Below are 18715 nucleotides of genomic sequence, written 5' to 3' on the forward strand. Positions count from 1 at the left end.
TAGGGAAGTGCAAGTCAAAACTACAGAGATACCACCTAGTACCCATTAGGATGGTTACATTCCAAAACAAAAAATAATAGGAGTTCCCATTGTGGCTCAGTGGGTTAAGAACCTGACTACTATCCTTGTGGATGCAGGTTTGATCTCTGGCCTCACTCAGTGGGTCAAGGATCCAGCATTGCACAAGCTGTGGCGTAGGTCACAGATGTGGCTTGGATCCTGCGTTGCCGTAGCTGTGGTATAGGCCATCACCTGCAGCTCTGATTCTACCCCTAGCCCAGGAACTTCCATATGCCGCAGGTATGGACATAAAAAAAAATGTTGGCAAGAATGTGATGAAGTTAGAACCCCCATACACTGTTGCTGAGGGTGTAAATGGTGAATGTAATTGGTATACCTGCTGTAGAAAACATTGTGATTCATCAAAAAATTAAAGGCAGAATTGCCATATGATCTAGCAATTCTCCTTCTGAGTCTACACCCCAAAAAATTGAAAGCAGGGTGTATTAGTATACCCGTGTCTATAGCAATAGTATTCACAATAGCTAAAACATGAAAGCAACCCAAATGTTTGGATAAGCAAAATGTGGTATAGACATACAGTAGAATATTATTCAATCTACAGAAGGAAGTAAATTCTGACATATACTATAACATGGATAAATCTTGGGGACATGCTAAATGAAACAAACCAGTCATGAAAAGCTGGTATGACTCCATTCGTACATGATACTTAGAAGAGTCAAAGTAATAAAAACAGGAGTTCCCTTCGTGGTGCAGTGGTTAACGAATCCGACTAGGAACTGTGAGGTTGCAGGTTCGATCCCTGGCCTTGCTCATTGGTTAAGGATCCGGCGTTGCCATGACTGTGGTGTAGGTCACAGACAAGGCTTGGATCCTGCGTTGCTGTGGCTGTGGCGTAGGCTGGCAGCTTACAGCTCCGATTAGACCCCTAGCCTGGGAACCTCCATATGCCATGGGAGCAGCCCTAGAAAAGGCAAAAAGACAAAAAAACAAAACAAACAAACAAAAAACCTAATAAAAACAGTAGAATGGTGGTTGACAAGGACTGGGACAGGAGGGATGGGAAGGTATTGTTTAATAGGTATAGAATTTCTATTTTATAAGATGAAAAGATAGATAGTATTGGTAGTTGTACATTATGAGTGTATTTAATACCACTGAGCTGTCAGTTTGAAATAGTTAAGATAGTATGAGAAAAAGAATTATAAACACGTATGACTAGGTCACTATGCTGTAGAGCAGAAATTGGTACAACACTGTAAATCAACTGTACTTTAATAAAATAAAGCAGTTAAGATGGTAAATTTTAAAAGTTTTTTTAAAAAGAAAAGAAAAAAAGACTAAGGACAGGCATTTGTTCCCAGAAGCCAAAAGAATAAACTGAGGAAGCAGAGAGTGCTTATCAGTGCTTATCAGTATGAAATACTGCTGGTTGCCAACTATTTCCAGCTTCCTACATTCTAGGATCCCTTGTGGATAGAAGGGGCCTTATGACCAGTTTGGGCTAATAAGTTGAGAACCAAAATGACAGGTGACACTTCTGGCTGGAGTATGTCAGTCCAAGACCCTTTGGAGGTCTTTTCGCTCTGGTAAAATAATCAGCAATGTTTGAAATGGTGTCTGCTCCCATCAGCTTGAAGTAGTATGTATGGGCTCTAGTATCTATAGCCTCTGAGTTTATAACTTTGTAGTCTTGAAAATTCTAGAAGTAGATTAATTCAATAGTTTTAATAGTTCTAAGAAATTAACTTTGTTAAATATGCTAAAAGCTCTTACAGGTTTTGATGGACACCTGGCTTTATTCTTGCAATGAAGAAAGGTCCGCAGCAAAAAATTTCCCAAACAAAGATGCCACCATCATCTCACCCTCCTAGTCCATCATCTCTTACATCCAATATGAGATCTAGGTCACTTTCACCTTTAAGTGGATCTGAGACTCTGCCTTTTCATTCTGGAAGACAGTGGTATGAGCAAACCGAAATTATAGGTGAAAACACTATGCTTTTGGACTACCAAGACCATAAAGGTATTGCTTTTTACTCTAAGAATTTCACCACATACTCTTACGTGCAGATGGAAAATATTGAACTTACATTTCTGGTCCAAAATATTAACTTGACCTATTGTTTTTATTGACGGAAATTGTGTAAGGACAATGGAGACTTGTGGGTGAGGGTGAAGATGTCTGACAGGGTTAGGAGAAGGGAGTTTCCAGAAAGAGGAAACTTTATTTCCTGTGATAGGCGAGTGCCTTAAAGCTTATATGTGAAATTTACCATCTTCCTTGGTTAGGGAGAGGGCATACCTGTTCACTTTAGAATGGAGTGCCTTGATTTACTATAAAAATGCTATCTACCCTTGGGGGCTGTTCTAGTCTGCTTATTGGCAAGCTGCTAATCTGTGAATGGTCCACCTTCCACATAAGGAATACGAATATATATATATTCCACTTCCATGTATATATGTGTGTATGTATATAGCTCACCAAGTTGTTTTTTCCACTTAAAAGCATTTTATTCGTCTGGAAATCTATTCTCAAAAATAGATTCTTTTTGGAGTTCCTGTGTGGGCTCATTGGGTTAAGAATCTGACTAGTATCTATGAGAATGTGGGTTCGATCCCTGTCCTCATTCAGTGGGTTAAAAGATCCAGCATTGCCATGAGCTATGGTATAGGTCGCAGATGTGGCTCGAATCCTGTGTTGCTGTGGCTATGGCATAGGCCAGCAGCTGCAGCTCCCATTCAACCCCTAGCCTGGGAACTTCCATATGCCACAGGTGTAGCCCTAAAAAGGAAAAAAAAAAAAAAAAAAATCTTTTTTTTTTAAAGGAATTTGTTTAATGTGATTAAATGTGAAAAAAAATTTTGTGATGTCTTTGCTAAGTCATTAAATCTGTCATCAAACTCTGTTGACCTGAATATTGATCTGAATAAATTTTATCAGTATCGAGTTTAAACACACCCTTGCTGCCCATAGGTACATTGTTATTTCTGATTTGATTAACTTTTTAGAATATTTTCTTCCTTAGAAGGGCCCAAAATTTTTTAAATTTTATTTTGAACCAAAATAAATATAGTGTTAACTTATTATAAGTAATCACAGAGAAACTTTGCCCCACAGCCTGGATCTGAACCCAGAATTAATTATTTTTGATTCATAAAGAAAGAATCAAGAGGCAATTTTCTTTTTATGGCTGCTGCTGTAAAATTTAACACAGCTTTAGTAAGCTTTGGCTGCAATATCCAGGAGTGTTTTAAGACAGGGCATGCTATCCATTAACCTAGTACTTAATCTCTATAAAATTATGTTGTGGTCTTTCATATCTAAAAAAACAACAAGTTTGAGTTTCCTACCATTAAAAAAAAGAAAACAGAATTTTTAAGAATTCTGGTGTTTTTGAACTTTAGAATTTTAAAAAACAACTAGAAGGTGTCAGTATATTTTTTTAAAAATAACGAACATTTCTGGGAACTATGTCTAGTCACTTATGATAGAGCATGATAATGTGAGAAAATAGAATGTGTACATGTATGTGTAACTGGGTCACCATGCTGTACAGTAGGAAAAAAAATTGTATTGGGGAAATAAACAGTTAAAAAAAAAGAAATCCCTCCAATAGCAATTAAATAAATTTGCATTAAAACAACAATTAAAAAAATAACCAACATTAAAATATTACTAAGGAGTTCCCACTGTGGAGCAGTGGGCTCAGCAGCATCCTTGCAGCGCCAAAAACACAAGTTCAACTCCTAGCCCAGCACAGTGGTTTAATGGATCCAGCATTGTCACAGCTGTGGTATAGGTCAAAACAGCAGCTCAGATCTGATTCCTGGCCTGGCAACTCCATATAGCATGGGGCAGCCAAAAAAAAAAAAAAAAAAAAAAAGAGAAAGAGAAAATGTTGCTAAAAACTTTAGTGCTGCATATGATGAAAAGTACAAATTTTAGACTTATCTGCCTAGGTTCAAGTCCTAGATTTGCACAGTACTAAGATCTTGAACAGATTATTAAAATTTTTTATAAAGGGGAATCGTAATTTCCATCCCAAAGGTTTGTTGTACAAATTTAAAAAATGTTTTTGTGTGTCTTTTTAGGGCTGCACGCACAGCATATGGAAGTTCCCAGGCTAGGGGTTGAATTGGAGCTATAGCTGCTGGCCTGTGCCACAGCCACAGCAACACAGGATCCGAGCCATGTCTGCGACCTACACCACAGCTTGCATCAACGCCAGTGCGTTAGCCCACTGAGCGATGCCAGGGATGGAACCCTCATCCTCATGGATACTAGTCAGATTCGTAACCCACTGAGCCACAACAGATACTTCTAAAATTTTTCAGTGTAAAGCAATTAGCACAAAGCTTGCCACTCAGTTAATATTTATAGATTTTAACTTACTGTCATTGTTATGAAATGCTACATAAAGTAAAATGTTATTGTTAAAATATTGCAATTAGAACTATCCAGCTGTTTTTATGTATGCATGGCTTAACAGTTTTTTGTTATATAACATCAAAACAATTTGTTTTTCAAAGTATTCATATCTTTCTCTACTGATAATGATCTATTTCTGTAATTTCAGAAGCTGACTCACGTGGAGGAGTTCGATATATTACAGAGGCCCTTGTTAAAAAACTTACTAAACAGGATAATTTGGCCTTGGTAAAATCTTTGAACCTTTCACTTTCTAAAGATGGTGGCAAGAAATTTAGGGTAGGTTACTAACATTTCTGAATACAGACATTGTTTTTAATTTTTATGAGCTTTAGAATTTAAAAAAGATTAATTAAATTTACAGTACCATTTCATCCTAATGTCACCTAATTTGTAGCAGATCCTTTATTGTTTCCAGTAAAAGTTTTCCATCAGAAGGATGACATCTTCAAATTCATAAGCTCATGTCATTCTGTGTATTATTGATGCTCTCTAGAGAAGGGGTCAGCAAACTACAACCTGCAGGCTAAATTGGGCCTACTGCCTATTTTTGTTAATAAAGGTTTATTAGAGCACAACTTTGCTCATTTGTTCACATTTTGTCTGTGACTGTGTTTGCAGTAGTGTAGCAGAGGTAAGTGGTTGTCACAGACTACATGGCTCACAAAGCCAAAAATATTTACTGTCTGGCTTTTTACAGAGAAAGGTTGCTAATCCCTGCTCCAGAGTATTTACTACTTTATTCATAAACTATGGGACATGAGCACATTGTAATAGACAACTTAATTTTTTAGCTGGAAAAAATGTAAACTTAGATACCTATTATGTTAGTCATAAAAATTAATTCTAGAAGATTGAAGATCTTAATGAAAACAAAACGAAAATCAACAAAAGTGCTATAAAAATATTAGGAAAGAATATAGGAGAATTTTTTTTTTAAATCTTAAGAGTTGGGAAGGCCCTTCTAAGCAAACACCAACCCTAATACCACAAAGAAAAATATTGAGAGATTTACCTTATGTAAAGATGAAAAAGTTGTGTTTAATGAACAATATTTTTTAAAAGGTTAGAGAAAAACAACAAACTGGCAGGTAGTATTTCCAACATATGTAACAATAGCCACATTAATATAAAGAGCTCTTATTACAATTCAATAGAAAGAGACAACTAAATGAAAAATGTGCAAGTATATGAAGTTTATTCACAAAAGTATTATAAATGGCTAATATTAACATGAAAATTTGTTCAACTTCATTAATATCAAAGAGATGTGAAATAAAATAATAATTTGATATCATTTTTTGCCTTGTATGTCTAATGGACAGGAATTAAAAGGATTATTTCAGTGTTCAGAAAGGTGTGGTGGATGGGTATTCTCATATAGTTTTAGTATGTATAGATTGGTGCAGCAGTTTAGGAAAACAGTTTTGTAGTATTTATCGAAATTTCAAATTTACTTACTTAATCCAGCAATTGAGTTTATACTTACTTAGTTTATACTCACCAACATAGCAGTTCTGCTCCTCGATATCTATCCTATTAATGTTTGCACACCCATCCAAAAGTGTCTGTGTAGTCATACTTTTTAAACATTATTTAAAATAGAAAAATTGGAAATAACTAAATATCTGTTGATAGGGGATTGCTTACAAAGATTTTGGTGCAGTGTACCATGAAATACATCAAGTTTCTTAAACAAAACAAAACAGAGCTCAGTGTATTAATGTGGGAAATATTCCAGTATATTTAATGAAAAAAGCAAATTCTAAAATATTTTGTATAGTAAGGTCTTAAAAGATTTTTTTAAAAATGCTGTTTTTCTATTTATGTATATATAAATGTAAATGAATAGACAGGTCTGGATAGATACACAGCAGCCTCCTAACAATGGTTACCTCTGAGCAGTGAGATTTTTATAGGGACCTGGAGACCTGATGAAGCTTTTTGTTTTGTTTGGATTTTTTTATTAGAATATATTTATATGTTGTGTGATTAAGAAGAAAAAAACATCTTGGAAGTTTAAAGGTTCTAAAAATGAAATATCAAGTTGGTAAATCTTTACTGTGTACTTATATGCCAGGCATTGTATTAGGCTGTGGGAATAGATACAGAGGTGAGTAAGCTTAGTTTCTGATCTCTGGGATCTTAGCGCTTAGTGTGAAGAATGCCTAGGATTAAGAGGAAAAATAGTGAGGGGGAGTCAGAGAGAAAGAGGGAGAGACAGACCCAGTGAGATAGTCTGAAGGGGCTGTTCATTTAGGAGACCTAAGAGCATGATGAATGGAGGCCAAAGAAGGGGGAACTTAGACAGAAAAGGATGATATAAAATGTCACAGAATCATTAAATAGGATGAAAACTTGGAAGAAATTATTTGATTTGGCAGCTAAAAAGCCCTTCTATTTTTTCAAACCTACCACATTCATTCTTTTAGAGTCTTTGCATTTTTTTTTCTCTGCCTGATATTCTCCACCTCTTGATATTCATACAACTAGCTTATCATTAGGGTCTCAACTCAATGAGGCCTTCTCCTACCACCCAATTGTAATTAGCCACCTTCTCCACAGTCACTTTCTCTCATTTGTTCAGTCAACAGATATTTATTTAGTGCCCACCATGTGCCAGGCACTAGTACTGTAAATACAGCAGACAAAATCTGCTTTCTTGGTACCTCGGATTCTATCACATCACGTCGTCTTTATTTTCTTATGCTTCAGTGCCTGAAAATTTTGTTTCTCTGTTTACTGGCTTTCTCTGTGAATGAAATGAAGAACCTTGTTTTCCTTATTCACTACTGTATTTCCACATTTCCAGTACCTTGAACAGCTCTTGGCACATAATCCATGCTTGATAAATGTTTTTGGAATGGGTGAATAAATGGTGATCTTGGAGAGAGCTTTCTGAATACATAATAAGGGTGGAAAATGTATTGCCTTATCAGTAGAGTAATAGTGAATGAAAGGCAGCCAAGTAATGTCCACAACTTTTATGAGAAGATGGTGGCAAATAAGGAGGTAAAATGAAAACTCGATGGGAAACGAGTCCCATGGTTTGTATTATATAGAGGAGATTGAACACAGGCTCCTGTTGCAGGAAGATTATCTGGTTCACTGGTGTATCGCCATGGCCTGGTGCGACATCTGGCATGTAATAAATGCATAATGAATATCTGTAGAATGGTGATTCTTTCTAAACTTGAGGGGATGATCCAGGAAAAAGAAAGGGATTGAAGATACAAGAGCATGGGGAGAGGATATGAGTGAGGTTGTACAAGAGCTTGAGCACCTAGTTGAACTTTGAAAAAAGGTAGGGGGAAGGGGAGAGGCATAGAAAAGTTGAGGTGGAGGAAATTCTTGTTGGATAGTCTTCAGTTTCTTAGTAAATAGGAAGCACCATCTACTTTGGCAGCTTGAGGAGAGTTGCCACTGCTGGCCAAGAAGGGCCACACCAGGGGATTGTCTGGGAGAGCAGTAAGGGCTTATTTTATTCTCTGGTGACTGATCAGAAAAGTCCCTAATGCACATGCATACATGTCATGCTTATCTTGAGACATCTGTTATATAAAGTATTTATTCATTTGCTTCCATTTAGTATATCGAAAATTTGGAAAAATGTGTTAAACTCGAAATACTGAATCTTAGTCATAATCTAATAGGGAAGATTGAGAAGATGGACAAGCTGTTAAAATTACGTGAACTCAACCTATCATATAATAAAATCTGGTAAGTAAACACTTCTTTGGGTGGCATTGCAGGGTTGTCATCTTTGTTAAAGAGGTAAATTAATGCTGCCCATGTTACTAAAAGAATACTTTGATGAAAGAGCAGGCACTTTGATCGTTATTTGTTTGTAGTCTAGCCCTTCACATATGATAACTGTCATATTTTGGCATTACTAAAGTACAGAATATTGTCTGTCATTATCAAAGAAGGAGATATATTTTTGAGTACCAAATTTTATCTTTTTTTTTTTTTTTTTTTTGGTCTTTTCTAGGGCTGCTCCTGTGGCATATGGAGGTTCCCAGACTAGGGGTCTAATCGGAGCTGTAGCTGCCAGCCTTCGCCAGAGCCACAGCAATGCCAGATCTGAGCCACGTCTGCGACGTACACCACAGCTCATGGCAACGCCGGATCCTTAACCCACTGAGCAAGGCCGGGATCGAAACCACAACCTCATGGTTCCTAGTCGGATTCGTTAACCACTGAGCCACAACGGAACTCCCCCAATTTTATCTTAATTCCAGTTTTGACAGAAAGTTTTCCAAGAGATAGTCTGTAATTAACTGCCTCATTACATTAAGAAAGTTGACATGAAGCAGAATATTTGAACCCTGTCATTTTAATCCTAAAGATATTTCACCCCATCTTGATCCTATGTATTTAGTGTATTTCTTAGAGCAATGAGCAAAGAACATCAGGCTAAATACCCTTCGTAATATATATTACTCTGAGAAATAAACATAAAATTTACAGTGGCTAAAAATACACACAGAAAACTTGTTATAGACAAAGTAATACAAATATCAAATCTTGAAAATCTTTATGTCTGTATATTTTCCCTCCACATTAGCCTTGGTATATGTAATGACCAAAAAAACAAAACAACCAACAGTAGCAGAAGCTCTAATATGGTAAAAATGAAATGGGAAAAAGTGATTAATAAATCAAATCCTTAACGTAAAGTTTGTATTAAAAAAACTGACCCTGATGAAAATAATTGCAACAAAATAAAACTGAAAATAAAGAGGCCTGGAAATATTTGCCCACTATAGAGAAATGACCAAGGAATTGGAGTTCCCGTTGTGGCGCAGCGGAAACAAATCCGACTAGGAACCATGAGGTTTCGGGGTTAGATCCTTGGCCTCTTTCAGTCGGTTAAGGATCCGGCGTTGCCGTAAGCTGTGGTGTAGGTCGAAGACACGGCTCGGATCTGGCGTTGCTGTGGCTCTGGCACAGACCGGCGGTAACAGCTCTAATTAGACCCCTAGCCTGGGAACCTCCATATGCTGCGGGTGCAGCCCTAAAAAGGCAAAAACAAAAAGAAATGACCAAAGAATTGAGTTGTAATCAACTTGGGAAAATATTTCATCAATGAAAATTCATCAGTATGGGTGATAAATGTTTTATTCATTTAAATATTCTGATTAAAATATTTATGTTCATAAATACAGTATCATTCTGGGGGTTCACCAGCTCAAAATGGCTGCCACATCCTGCTGGCATAGCTAATCTTTTGGTGATGACTTCAGGTGATAATTGAGGACATCTTCTCTTGTGCATGGCGGTAGCACATAGCCCAGTGTGTGCTGTTGAATTTTCCAGCTCTTCCCCTTGCTGTCCACTAGTAGTCTTCACAGTGGTGAGTGAGAACGCCATGGACAGACATCTTTTCTGTACTGTGGGAGTGAGATAGGTAGAATTCCTGGGCACAAACAGTAGTGAAGAGTTTATCAGAGCTGTTCTGATAAAGTTGTTTTTAGCCACTGTTTTTAAATTCTCATTTATAAATTATAATTAGGCAACTCCATATTAAAACCAAGGCTTTTTATTTTAAAATTACAGTGGAGGGACAATATCATTGTACTTACTAAGTTTAATTTTACCCTTTGGTTTTCAGCAAAATTGAAGGTATAGAAAATATGCATAATCTACAAAAGCTAAACCTTGCAGGAAATGAAATTGAACATATTCCAATATGGTTAGGGAAGAAGTTAAAATGTTTGCGAGTCCTCAATCTGAAAGGGAACAAGATATCATCGGTAAGTTTTTCAAAGTAGCAAGAAAATTTTTATTTTTTTTTTAATTTTTATTTCTTTGTCTTTTTAGGGCCGCACCCACGGCGTATAGAGGTTCCCAGGTAGAGGTCGAATTCAAGCTGCAGCTGCTGGCCTATCCCACAGCCATAGCAACGCCAGATCCTTAACCTGCTGAGCACGGCCAGGGATCTAACCTGTGTCCTCATGGATGCTAGTCAAATTGTTTTCCGCTGGGCCACAATGGGAACTCCCAAGAAAACTTAAAAAAATTTTAGATTTGTTGAAGCAGAAGTTTAAAATCTAAGTGTTTTAAAAATGATGGCATTCCAGTTGTGACTCAGAGGGTTAAGAACCCAACATTGTGTCTGTGAGGATGTGGGTTCAATCCCTGGCCTCACTTAGTGGGTTAAGGATCCTGAGTTACTGCAAGCTGTGGCGTAGGTTGCAGATTTGGCTCGGATCCACTGTTGCTTTGACTGTGGCATAGGCCTCAGCTGCAGCTCCAGTTCAACCCCTACCCCAGGAACTTCTATATGCCGTAGGTATGTCTATGAAAAGAAAAAAAGAGAGAGAGAGACTTCTAATGTTTTTGGTTCTTTGACCAAACATCAAATTCAGACATAACCTAGTATTCTTCTAGGGTAATTAAATATAGGCAGTCCTGGTTTTGCATGGTTCCATGTTAACTGAGAGTTGAGCTCTTAGCATTGCCCCATCTTTCATTTCGTTTGAGCCTCAGAATACTCTTGTTAAGGAAATAGTTCAGGGATTATTTTTATAATTCTGTGAGTTAGTGCCATTGTCTTATTTCCATTTTCAAATCCATTTTCAAAAGTCTCAGAGAGGTTAACTCACTTAGCTAAAGTCACTCAACTTGTGCCAGAATCCAGGTCACTGAATGCCTAGATCAGAGTTCTTTTTTCAAACTTATGAATTAATCTGAATTATAGTATTAGATGTTACAGGAAGTTAATCACTAGCTTTTTATAGTAGGGCAAATTTGTTATCATGCTTCACATAATCTGATAATGATGTATATTTTTCTCTGGAGGATATCATGATTTTCTTGTGATATTTATAATTAGATGTTCAGTAAGCATTGTGAAATAAAAACATTAATTGATTTAAATCTGTATTAAAATTGGAGCAATCCTGTTATAAAGAACTTGTCTTTTTTTTTTTTTTAATTTTTCTTTGCACCTGCAGCATGTGGAAGTTCCTGGGCAGGGATCAAACCGGCACTATAGCTTCTTTACGGAAGTGGTATGGGAATCAGATGAAATAATAGATGTGAAAACACTTTAAAAACATTATAAACACTAAATAACTCTAATGTTATATTCCTTAAACTTTCACCAGTAGAAGCCAATAATAATAAGTAACATTTGTTTGATGCTGTGCAATGACTGTGCTTTATTATCTGATAAGGTGACTCTACCACTTCACTGTGACAGCCTAAGAGCCTCAGAGCCCAAGCCCCATGCCATGTAGCACAGCATCGCCTTGGGGCTCTTGGGGCTTATGGGGTGATGGGAAGAGGTTGCCATGAATCTGTCTGAAATTTGCCTCAAATGCTCTTAAAGTGGTTGATCCTTAGATAGTAATGTTAGCAGGAAAATCATTCAATAGATAATTCTTTATTCCTAATTTTTATGACTTTCTCATGCCAGTTTGTATTTGACATTGGCATCGGTAAGAGTGCACATCCACTGGGAGAGATTTATTTATACTAGCTATTGGAAGTAGTGTTTCTCAACTTTTTAAGCCCTCTTTGGATAAATGTAAATATCTTACTTCAGAACCATGAGTATCTCCATGTGTCCTGTTTCTTTTAACTATCAGTTATAACTGTTCTCTGAAGATTTACCAAACTTTTTTTTTTTAGCCTAAATGGGTAAATTATTTTTGATTGGTCCAATCAGTATATAATGAAAAGATAATAGGATTAGAGTTACACACTCTTGAATTCAAATCCTATTTTGTTATATGTAACCTCTGAGCTTTAAGCAAGTTACCTAAATTCTTTGAACAGCAATTTCCATCTATAAAATTAAGATGATGCTCATTATATCATATGTTTTTGTGAGGAGTGAATGAAATGGCATATGGAAAATGCCTAGGAGTTCCCTTCATGGCTCAGTGGTTAATGAACCCAACTAGGAACCATGAAGACTCGGGTTCAATCCCTGGCCTCACTCAGTGGGTTAAGGATCCGGCATTGCCATGAGCTATGGTGTAGGTCTCAGATGTGGCTTGGATCCTGCTTGGCTGTGGCATAGGCCAGCAGCTATAGCTCCAATTTGACCCCTAGCCTGGGAACTTCTACATGTGGCGGGTATGGCCCTAAAAATCAAAAGAAAGAAAGGAAGGAAGGAAAGAAAGAAAGAGCCTAATATCACCCTTAATCCATTATAGATTCTCAGATGCTACTCCTTTCCATTCCTCCCTTCAAACTGCTCCTTTTGGGTAATAGTTTCATGAATAGATTCCTTGCCATATTAGTAGAAATTTCCTTGATTTACTACTTCCCTTAGGTATGTTTATGATTTTTAAATTCAGTTATACCAATAATAATGTTACATATCATTTCAGCTCCAAGATGTAAGCAAATTGAAACCACTTCAAGATTTGACTTCTCTGATCCTAGCTGAAAATCCAGTCGCGACCCTTCCTCATTACCTCCAGTTTACCATTTTTCACCTCCGTTCGCTAGAAAGTTTGGAAGGTCAGCCAGTAACCACTCAAGACAGACAGGAAGCTTTTGAGAGATTCAGTTTAGGTAAGGTGATGTTTAGGGAAAAAAAAAAAAAAAAAAAAACTAAACTAAATTTGTGTGGGAGAGGGATTTATTTCCAGAGGTTACCCAGAAAAATATATTTGTTGCGAACTTGATAATGCTATTAAAATTTGCATAGAAAAAGACACCATAAATCAATGAATTTAATATTCATTGCACTTGTACTGTGAGCCAGGCGTTTAGGAATGGCTCTCTGAGGAAGTGACATATAAGCTGAAGGCAAAGCCAGAGAGGATTAGCCATGTGAAGAAAGGCATTCACATGTGGGGAGCAGTTTGTACTTTGATGCTTGAAAAGACCCTGCTGAATCAAGAGACAGAAAGAAGCTCAATATGACCAGAGGATAGCTCAAGTAAAAGTTTGGAGAGATGGGGAGGGGTGCGATGCCACAGGGCCACGGGGTTTAGATTTTATTCCATGCACAGTGAAAGCCATGGACAACTTTTAAGTGGATGGGGACATGATCCAGTTTATACATTAAGATTAGTTCTGATGTAGGATGGAGAATGATTTGGAGCCTGGCAAAACTGAGATAAAGGGACATGTTAGGAGGTAATTGCAGTATCCTAGGATAGAGTTATTGGTGACCTGTATTTAGCTGGTAGATGTAGGTAGATGGGTCAACTTTGGAAGTAGGGTCAGCAGCACTTTCTAATGGGTTGAATAATTCCCAGGCTTCTGTCTTGAGTAAGGGGTTGGATGGTAATATTGTCTATGAAAATGGGAGAACTCAGAATGTTGAGCATGAATGTCTGTGAGACAACCAAGAAGAGACCCAGAGATGTGAGTCTGGAGTTCAAAGATATCTGTCCTAGAGGGATAAACTTGGGAGTCATCAGCATAAAAATGTTATTTAATTCCACCAGAACCAGCTTCCTCACTCAGACAGGGTTTGGGGAGAGCCGAAAGGGGAGACAGTAAAGGAAACTGAGAAAGGGAGGCCAAGAGGGTAGGAGAAAACCAGTGGGTTGCAAAAGCCCAGAGAAGATTTCAAGAGAGGAAGTGGTCAGCTGTGTTGAATGTTGCTGAGATATGAAGGAGGCAGATGAGCACAGAGAAGTGCTTTAGATTGGTAACACCACGATGATCTTGACGAGCAGTTAAGGAGTGGTTGGGACAAACGCAGGATTATAGATTGAAGATGGAATGGGAGAGAGACATTTGGGTGACGATTTGAAATTCCTCCACAGTTTCTCTCCCCTAGTATCTAATAAATGCTTTTGAAAAATGTTTTTTAAAAATGTCACCAGTAGCTGCCAAACCAGGAAATGGCCATAAGCAAGTACAGTAAACCTCAAAGCTAGTAATGAAAGAAACAGAGAATATTCAAGAGCAGAGTGAAGAGACAAATCATGGCTCACTTCTTTTGGTCCTTGAGAAGACAAGGAAATGAGATCAGAAAAAAAATGATCTCTTGATAACAGGGATGGGACACTTTCTCCATCAGAAGGGAAAGAAGATGTGTGTTAAGTGGGGGAAGTTTTGTTGCTTTGGTGGTAGGAAAATGAGGAAGGTCTCACTGGGGCAGGGGGGAAGGGTCTGTTTTCTCAATGAAAAATGAGGTCATCAGCTGAGAAAGAAAATAGGAGTATGAGAGGTTAGAAGGAAAGAGGAACATATGAAGTAGCCATTTCAGCGTATTGGAAGTAAAGTGTTATCTTTATTTTTTTTTTTTTTGTCTTTTTTGTCTTTTTGCTGCTGTTGTTGTTGTTGCTATTTCTTGGGCCGCTCCCGCGGCATATGGAGGTTCCCAGGCTAGGGGTTGAATCGGAGCTGTAGCCACTGGCCTACGCCAGAGCCACAGCAACGCGGGATCCGAGCCGCGTCTGCAACCTACACCACAGCTCACGGCAACGCCGGATCGTTAACCCGCTGAGCAAGGGCAGGGACCGAACCCGCAACCTCATGGTTCCTAGTCGGATTCGTTAACCACTGCGCCACGACGGGAACTCCTAAAGTGTTATCTTTAAAATTCTGTTTCCAAATGATAATGCCTTCTTACTTCTTAATGTAATTTACTTTCTAACTCAAGATAGTTTTTTTACCCAAAACCGTAGTAAATAATTTAAAAGTAAAATTGTATTTGTACTATTCTAAGACTTCTTCTGCTATTATTTGAGAAATAGTCTTAACTCTCTTCAAATAGAAAATATAAGGATCAATAAACTATTAAATTTGTACTGACAGAGGAGGTAGAAAGACTGGAAAGAGACCTGGAAAAGAAGGTGATGGAAACTGAAGAGCTTAAGAGCAAACAAATAAGGTTCCTTGAAGAAATTAAAAATCAAGATAAATTGAACAAATCATTAAAAGAAGAGGCCATGTTACAAAAACAGAGCTGTGAGCAGCTAGAGAATAACCTAAACACAAAAAATGAACTGGTAAGTCTGTATTTTACATTGCTTTGACTATATTCTCTTGAAATAGAGAATTCTTTGCTCTTAGGTCTGAAAAATACAACTCCTGACCATAGATTGGGAAAGACGTGGTTTAACAGAAGTATGTGCAAAAGGTTTTACAAATTGTAGAAGACTGTGCACTGTATGGTAGGACTGCCCCAAAGTGACTACTCTCTTGGCCTGTGTTGTGTGAAGTATGGTGTCCACAACAAAGGAGGAAGGTGAAAACCCCACACCATAGGCTGTATTTTTCTTTTAACAACAGCATTATTGGTGAGACTGTACATTGGCAAAACTTTTAGAAAGCAATTTGGAAAAATTATCCAAATTTACATGGGCATACCCTATGTGCTATGTATTGGAAATATTATAGTATTTGATATCATATTTATATTATTTATTATTATATAATAGTTACAGTATAATACATGACATATATTTCCAAAAAAATATTCTATAGAAGTGGTAGCAAGAATGTGTAAAGTTATCATATATGTGTAGATGTGTGCATATATGTATGTGAGTACATGTATATATATAATGACATTCACTACATTATTGCTTATATTAGAAAAATATTGAGAGTAACTAAAATGTCCCTCAGTGGATATCCATGTGGTAGAATAATTGTGTTCCTATCAAAGTAAGGTAGAGCTGCATCTGACACATACTGCTATATGAAAAAAAGCAAGCTGTAAAACAGTATATCAACTATGGTCCAATATATAAGGAAAGTATATAATAGTATAAGTAGGTCAGATGGTAGAATGTATACCAAATTCTTGACAGCAGTTATTTTGGGAGAATGGAATTATAGAGCACTTTCAAATTGCTGTTTATCTGTAATGTTTAAATTTTAAATAATTTGACTTTACAGTTGAAATTGGTAGAAAAGATATATTTTTTATTTTTTCCATTATAATTGATTTACAGTGTTCTGTCAATTTCTACTGTACAGTGAAGTGACCCAGTCATACACATATATATATGTATTCTTTTTCTCATACTATCCTTCATCATGTTCTGTCACAAGTGACTAGATATAGTTCTCTGTTCTACACAGCAGAGAAAAGATATTTTAAAAGAAAAGGATTTAGACTATCTAAATAGTGTATCTTCAGAAGTTACCTGACCTAGAGGCTTCAGAGGTCTTGAGACCATGTCTGAGGAATAGCCAAAGCAACAGGGATGTCTAGGCTGGAGAAGAGGAGGACCCACTGAGCTGTGATGATTGCCTTCAACCTCAAAGTGCTGTGTCATGGAAGAAGGATTGAAGTTATTGACAGAGGTCCCAAGAGATAAAATTGAGGGATGGCAAATAGAGTTCCCATTGTGGCTCAGCGGTAATGAACCCAACTAGTATCCAAGAGAATGTGGCCTCGCTTAATGGGTTAAGGATCCCACATTGCAGTGAGCTACAGTGTAGGTTACAGATATAGCTGGACTCTGGCACTGCTGTGGCTGTGGCATAGACCAGCAGTTGTAGCTCCCATTTGACCCCTAGGCTGGGAACTTCCATATCCCACACATTTGGCCCTTTTAGGCAAAAAAAAAAAAAAAAAAAAATGAAGCTTTGGAGTTAGAATCAGCAGTGGATAAAGGATTAGCGTGGGTTAAGGATCCGGCATTCCCATGCGCTGCGGTGTAGGTTGCAGACATGGCTCGGATCCCTTGTTGTGGCTCTGGTGTAGGCTGGCAGCTGTAGCTCTAATTTGACCCCTAACCTAGGAACTTCCATATGCTGTAGGTGCGGCCCTAAAAGAGAAGAAAAGAAAGAAATAGCAAATAGAATTATAGGAAAACAGTTTTTCATTTAGTAATGAGGAAGAAATCTAATAGCTATTCTGAGATAAAATGTGATAACTCTGGAATGTGTTTGCTGTCATTGAAACATGCATGTGCTCAGGGTTTAGGGAAAAGAAAAAAAAATTACACAGAGAGATAGACTAAATTACCCTAAAAGGCCTTTCCAGGGAGTTCCTGTCGTGGTGCATGGTTAACGAATCTGACTAGGAACCATGAGGTTGAGAGTTTGATCCCTCCTCTTGCTCAGTGGGTTAAGGATCATGCGTTGCTGGGAGCTGTGGTGTAGGCCGATGGCTACAGCTCCGATTAGACCCCTAGCCTGGGAATCTCCATATGCTGCGGGAGTGGCCATAGAAAAGGAAGCAAAAAAAAAAAAAAAAAAAAGGCCTTTTCAACCTAGGGAATTGTGCGTGTGTGTGTGTGTGTGTGTGTGTGTGTGTGTCTTTTTAGGGCCGAACTTGTGGCATATGAAAGTTCCCAGGCTAAGGGTCAGATTAGAGCTACAGCTGCTGGCCTACACCACAGCCACAGCAATGCCGCATCCAAGACTTCTCTGCAACCTACATCACAGCGCTGGATCCTTAACCCACTGAGCAAGACCAAGGATCGAACCTGCGTCCTCGTAGACACAGTCGGGTTAGTTACCATTGAGCCACTACAGGAATTCCTCAACCTAGGGAATTTGATTCTGTAAAATTATTAATCTACTTTCCTTGAAGGAAAAAATAGCTTTTGGTACTCTCCTCTTTTTTTTTCTTTTGGCAATTCTTTTTCTGATTTATACATAACTTAGAGAATTAGATTTCTCATACAGTTAATAGGATCCTCAATACTGTTGTCTTCTTTTTTTTCGACACCCTTTTAGGATTGGCATTCAGGCTCAATTTCTTGATTTGTTGACAAGAATTCTGCATAAGCAGTTATATTTTTTAGCAAGAAAAAAAATGTTCCCTCCCTCCTCTGCATAGAGAGGGAAATTGTTACTTGATTTCTTTTTCTCTTTCTTTCTTTCTTTTTCTTTTCTTCTTTTTTTCTTTTTCTTTTTCTTTTTTTTTCTTTTTTTTTCTTTTTGGCTGCCCCATGGCATATGTAGCTCCTGGGCCAGGGATCAGATCAGAGCTACTGCCATGAACCAAGCCACAGCTGCTGCAATGCCAGATGCTTAACCCGCTGTGCCTGTCTGGGGATCGACCCCACCCATCCCAGTGCTCCAAGACGCTGCAGATCCCATTGCGCCACAATGGGAGCTCCAGAAATTACTTGAAATCCAAATACTTAACTACCTCTTTCCTAACTCTTCTTTGCCAGGGGGATATAATAAAATATGGGGCAGCTTTCCTATCTCTGTTAGTCAGATATCCAGAGCACTTGTGGCTTCCTTCATATGCCTCTTACTTGAAGGCAGTTTTCAAATATGTCTACTGTATTCTGATGGCATATTATATATGTTAATAATCTGATGATTATCAGTGATCTTATAATATACATCTATCTGCTGCACACT

General features: G+C 37.7%; 1 protein-coding gene across 7 annotated transcripts in view; it reads left to right on the top strand.

The window, feature by feature from the left end:
• The window catches only part of CNTRL (centriolin), a 93535-nt gene that overhangs the window by 6652 nt on the left and 68168 nt on the right, over positions 1-18715 (top strand). For 2 of the 7 annotated variants that reach the window (XM_021068196.1, XM_021068190.1), the window contains exons 2-7: positions 1794-2050; positions 4605-4735; positions 8046-8176; positions 10071-10212; positions 12802-12988; positions 15194-15387. In XM_021068196.1, coding sequence (XP_020923855.1) covers positions 1834-2050; positions 4605-4735; positions 8046-8176; positions 10071-10212; positions 12802-12988; positions 15194-15387 — 1002 coding nt within the window. In that variant the 5' untranslated portion in view covers positions 1794-1833. Of the gene's footprint in view, positions 1-1793; positions 2051-4604; positions 4736-8045; positions 8177-9696; positions 9813-10070; positions 10213-12801; positions 12989-15193; positions 15388-18715 lie in introns of those variants that run through there. The other 5 variants (XM_021068218.1, XM_021068225.1, XM_021068203.1 and 2 more) reach the window with 4 other exon arrangements.

The sequence above is a fragment of the Sus scrofa genome, chromosome 1 (assembly GCF_000003025.6).
Source record: "Sus scrofa isolate TJ Tabasco breed Duroc chromosome 1, Sscrofa11.1, whole genome shotgun sequence".
In the NCBI taxonomy this organism is placed as follows: domain Eukaryota; kingdom Metazoa; phylum Chordata; class Mammalia; order Artiodactyla; family Suidae; genus Sus; species Sus scrofa.